Source organism: Musa acuminata, chromosome BXJ2-4 (assembly GCF_036884655.1).
Source record: "Musa acuminata AAA Group cultivar baxijiao chromosome BXJ2-4, Cavendish_Baxijiao_AAA, whole genome shotgun sequence".
In the NCBI taxonomy this organism is placed as follows: domain Eukaryota; kingdom Viridiplantae; phylum Streptophyta; class Magnoliopsida; order Zingiberales; family Musaceae; genus Musa; species Musa acuminata.
Window position 1 is genome coordinate 33763853 of NC_088341.1, and position 5621 is coordinate 33769473.

The following is a 5621-nucleotide window of genomic DNA, read 5'->3' on the forward strand; positions in this document are numbered from 1 at the left end:
TTCCAAAATCAACAGGTCAATGTTTATTTATTTCTTCTCCTCTTAAAAGATGACTATTTCTACTCGGCCTCTTAGAGTATATATTCATATAATCTTTCTTATTGCCAGAAAATTTATTTTGAATATAAATTTCTTTCTCGTTCATAAAATTTATCACCAAAACAGTTATTCCAAACTTCCTTATCATTCTTTAATGTATAAAAATATATTTTAAATAAGAAAAAAACTCTTTTTTTTTTAACTACTCGAATTTATATTTGGGAATACTACTAACTTAACGTCGGAGAGATTGGGTTGGGAAACCTCTCTTAATCTCGATCTTCATATATGTGATACTTCGGAAGCATGACACTTCTACTTCGAAAATACTTCAGAAAATTATGCGCACACGAGTTCAGATCACGTCAGACTAATTAATACATCAATGATATTTTCTCCTAATAAATATATAAATAAAAAAATAAAATGTTAACGAGGCCTCACAGAACATACGGAATAAACAATTCGTTAACTAAAACTATGTTAATCAAAGAAGAAAGTAAGTTTCGGATTAGATTTGTGAAAGATCACATCACCTAAAAAGGTATATTGAATTATTCAGATGACCTAAACGAAGGAGAAGAATCAGCGACTTTTCCTTCGTCATAGGTGCAAAGTCAGCTAAGAGTAAGTGCACGAGAAAATTTCTTTCCCCTTCACTTGACAACCTTGTGTATTGACTAAATTCTAGTCGGCATCACGTTGATGTTACATTTGATTCTTTACGAGGTCAGACTCCCAAGCTTTTCAACCAATACAAAACTAAATATTGCTTGAACGGGAGTTTGATCTCATTTAGCTACATCGGTATTTTCTTTTTTATACATTGATTAAGTATATTATTCTTTTCCAATTCTATTTTTGATATATGTAACACTTGTAATAATTTTAAAATAATAAAAAATATTAACTCATATTTTGATTGTCCGACAAATCAATGGCTCAGATCCATTGATGTCGAGGAGATGAGAAATTCAGCAAGAAGTCATACAAAAAATGTTAGAGAGGTAATCGACAAAGATACCTTGATGCTTAAATTAGTGAAAATTCAAATGATTCGAGAGAACGAAAATGATATAACTTTCAGATAGATTCAAACATACAACTGGATGAACTAGGATAATCGTTGAGTAACAGTTAGCTCACTGAGATGGTTACATGAAATGATCCATATGAGGCCCATCAGGCGTTATAGTGCAACAATTTTATTGATGTTAGGCACTCTCGATTGGCTTCTTGAGACCGATTTGTTTTTTTTTTTGTGAAGTAACCATGCATTAACCAACCCGGATGTGTTAACAGAGATCAGTTGATACTATCAAGATAGTTATTTGTCACTGCGACTAACCATCACCAAATGCTGATACTATCAAGAATATAGAGCTTTGAGATTTAATACCACTATGCTAATTCTATCTCACTATGTTTGAATTAAGTAAGATGACAAAGGTTCACGAATGAGATGAAAGATAAAATGTTCGGGAGTAGTATCAGTGCTTAACTAGGAATAAAAACCAGACTCTTCCAACAAGAACCACTTCCTTGGTAGGAAATATGAAGAACAGATGAATGAAATATGGTAAAGAAGACCTTGATATGTCAATTGCAAAGATTATATATATAAAAAAATCAATTAACGAGAAATAAATATGCAGTTAGAATTAATTTGTCACAGGTGCGAAGAAGAATGTAAGAGGATGAATCAAATTGGAAAAGCTAAATTACATTATTTATGTCAATTCACATCAGATGTAGTAGCAGGACAGGTAGGAGATAGGAATCATGAAATAAAGTAACCAGGAAAGAAGTATATTGCAGCTGATGTTTCTACCTAAGAACAGTATTTATTTACCTGTGCTTATAATTTGGCAAGAGGCACCTCTAGCAGTCTCATCATAATTAACTGTCATGATGTAAAGAAAGACTGTTACACAAAGATATTAAGATATTTGATGGGAAAAATTTGCAAAGAATTGAATAGCCAACATTGAGTAGGATTGACATAAAAGAAAATTTTTGTTATTATACAATCAACATAAGATCGCCATTTACTACAACCAGATACATAAATAGAGGAGCAATGCAAATATAACACCTCGTTGGTTGCTGTTCCTTATTCACATATTAACTTATTATAATACATAAAGTTTCATAAAATAGAGTTTAAAGACTTGACACTGGCATAATGTAAAAGGTAGAGCGAGATGTAAATAAAAGCTTCCTAGTTTTCTTTGTTCTGAAATCTACTGATGTTACTACCACGTTTCTCCCCTGCCTCAATATGGATGCATTGACTTCCACATCTTCCTGCGAATAGTCATCCATAACGTAAGTTAGAGATAAACCAAGGTTTTTTTCTTTTTAATACGATTCAGGTCAACTAAACCAACCATGACAAGAGTAGATGAGATGAATTTTAAAGCAAATAAAACTTTGGATTCAAACCATCAGTTGCATATTCCATCAGGATGCTGATTAGTAGGCATCTGATAATAATTTGTATAAACTTCCAATCGCAAGTCACATTCTACCTCTCTAATGTCCGATTCTCTCATTAGAATTGGCCCAAAATTCTCATTTGTCTCCGGTGTGACCCTACCTCAAGGATACCCCATCTTTGGTCTATATGAGATCATTCATGTGCTACCTGTTGTGATCAGTACATACCATGCAGTACATAATGTTTCAACCAGCCAACCTGCTGGTTTTGAACATTTTGTTAAATGGAGGTTCTACATTGATCTGCTTCAACAAGTGATTCCAGAGGAGGAAGATGAAGGGCCCTAAGAGAGCAGAAGAAGGTAAAACCTAAACCAAAACCTAACTCATATTAATTTTTCACCTGTTTCTTTCAGCAGATGCAGGTGATGCAGTCAGTATACCGTTCATACCAGTTTGACTACAGATCAACATGTCTGCCACTAGTATGGCAATCCATGGAAGAAATAACTCCTGTCCCATGCATGTTAGCTTAGGAGCTTGGAAAGGTAATTTTATGCCATTTGCAATGACTCAAGTGGGCTATTGATCATATGCAATGGAAGTGTCTAAAAGCTCAAGAAGCCTTACAGTGTGAATGGAGCAACCACAATTTAATTTAGCCTCAGCAACTAACAAAAGAAGACAATAGGTAGTACATCACCATCTAATTTGAAGCCCATAACTGGTACTTTATTGTAAGCTAGCCTTTTTGACATAAATTAACATACCAGAAAATCATGCCAGACTTCTAATGGGGAAGAGATGAATACATATAAAGATCAGCTTCCTCCAATTTAGCTACTAATAGTGATGCCATTTGAGCAACAAAGAATTACATTAACCATTTAAGTAGTAATGACTGCAAGCATGCACGTATGGCAAAGAAACCAATCAAGTTCCTAGATCTTCTAAATTTTCTTTATTCTAACTCCAGATTACAAGTCTGCAAGCTATGTACTACTCCTCATCACCCAAAATCTTATACAACTTTAGAATAGATTGCCAAGTCAACGAAAAAGCAGGGGACTCTTCTGATGCTTTTCATGTGGCACCTAAAAAAAGTGTCCAAGTATACCTTTTCAACATGGTGGACAGCAAGTCACAAATGTTAAATGAATATATGCTTTCAAGAAGACAACGACAAGTATAAATATATTTAAAAAGAATTACAAAGTTTAGTTGACCAGAAATTAATTAGGAAATAATAACAAATAGAAAAACATATATAAAGTAATTCATATAACTGATGATTTATCATCAAAAATCCATCAAACAAAGCTAACAAAGCACCATATAAGGATCATAGGACAGCAGTATAATCACAGGAAGTAAAAGAAAGCCACAACTCAGAGAGCATCATACACTTTTCTTATCCAATGAGATTAAAATATCCCAACTAATTTTGAAAGGATATTGTAATAATTTGTCTCGATGAGATCATAATCCAAATAAAGCTCTTAGGTACCTTAGAGATGTGTCACATAACATACCACATCCTCTCCTCAGTTCGAAAGAGATATCACAGATTTCTTTGAGATGTGTGTAAGGTAATAGCAAGTTATCATAATAACAGAGTGCTCATAATAAGCAAGGGAAACACAAAATGTAATCTATATGGATCAGATGATTTTGACTTATTTTTAAAATATGAATTCATGTCAAATTCATATGATGTAAATGGAAAGAAAAAACGTAGGACATAAAAAGAGTGCACAACATATATGGATCAGTGAATTTGAGATGACAGAAAATGGAGACATGATCCTGACAGAAACATGAAACAGTGTCATAAACCCCATCTAAAAATGTCTGCTAGGCAACTCTGGTTGCATTAATTACTATTGCTCAGTCACCACAACCAAGAAAAAGGGTAAAGAGTGCCTTTTTGATAATCCTTATGAGGTAAAAGGAGACTTTGTGTAAAATCACACCTCTAAAGAGATACAACTGGTGCAACAGCCAATTATTTGCAATACTAAAGAACGTAAAAGTTTGTTGACTATGCTAGAACATAGGTACTCTATAAGACAAATACCATTTAGAAAAGTCATTTTGCAAGAAGTTTTAGAAATTGATTAAGGATAGAAGAAGAATCAAATGGTTTTGTTAAAGAAGTCCTACAGATTGCCTTTAGAGCACGTTTGTTCTCTTCTTATGTAGAAATCAGAATACAAGGAATATTTCATATTTCATAGGGGTAAATAAAAAAAAAATCCACTAATTTCAAAGGGATATGTTAATTCAATATTGCCTTTTTTTCATTTTTGTAAGACTAGACTTTCTTATAAAATCATAGTTCATATCCAAACATTCTTGTACAAGGAACATAAGAACCATTAGGGCAAAGATTTCTTCTAATCTCAACTTATTCTTATTGCTCGAATAATGCTACTACTGTGAAAATTTTGTACTGAGACTAAACAAAAACATCAAATCAAACGCACTAATTTCCGATCAAGTAGAATATTTGAACGAAGACGGTTATCAGAACAAAAGACCAACAAGCGGAATCTGACAAAGAAGACCCTTGATGGGCTTGGTTTCTCACATTTAGCCTTGCAGCGGAGAGGTAAGCAGTGCTCGACTCCCCGAGAAAGAAGTCCTTGTCGCCGGCCGCCGTCTTCGCACAAGCCAGGGACACCATCTCTGCCACGGCCGCCACCGCACCTCCATGCAACGTGTTGTATGGATTCTACACGCAACATAAGAAGGAAAAGATAATCAACTGACGAACGAAACGGAGGAGAAACGAGAGGGGAAGGGGCGGGTTTCAACGGTGACGGCAGAGCGGACGGTGAGGGTGCAGGTGACGCGGCCGGGCTCGACGCGGTCGACCTTGAGGATGCTGCGGATGAGGTCGGAGAAGAAATCCTTCTTGTCGGCGGATTCGGGGAGCATCTCGAAGATGCCGAGATGGCGGAAGAAGCCCTTGGTAGCGGCGCTGGGGTCCGGCTTCTGTCGCTGCTCCGGAGGCGGGGTCATCTCTCCTCCGACCGTGCTGAACCGTAAGGCGGAGGCGAGGGCTCGCGACGGCCAACGGGAGAGATGAAAAGTAAATGAACGCCTTACGGTTTGAACCCCCACCCTCGAACCAATACGGA

The 5621-nt window shown here is 35.8% G+C and overlaps 1 protein-coding gene across 1 annotated transcript; it reads right to left on the minus strand.

The window, feature by feature from the left end:
- Nucleotides 1–2012: 2012 nt before the first annotated feature.
- Nucleotides 2013–5621, minus strand: LOC135610435 (uncharacterized). Its single transcript, XM_065104938.1, has 3 exons — nt 5296–5621; nt 5069–5212; nt 2013–2346 (listed from the first exon to the last, which is right to left on the minus strand). Exons 1-3 carry the CDS (start codon nt 5500–5502, stop codon nt 2203–2205), a joined length of 495 nt encoding a protein of 164 aa, XP_064961010.1. The 5' UTR covers nt 5503–5621; the 3' UTR covers nt 2013–2202.

Bases quoted from the DNA above. Each gene is read 5' to 3' on its own strand.
- LOC135610435 (XM_065104938.1), bottom strand. From the start codon at position 5,502: ATGACCCCGCCTCCGGAGCAGCGACAGAAGCCGGACCCCAGCGCCGCT. The intron at 5,213-5,295 runs GTTGAAACCCGC...TGTTGCGTGTAG, and splicing joins CCGTCCGCTCTGCCGTCACC to AATCCATACAACACGTTGCA. The intron at 2,347-5,068 runs GTGAGAAACCAA...GACTATTCGCAG, and splicing joins TCTCCGCTGCAAGGCTAAAT to GAAGATGTGGAAGTCAATGC.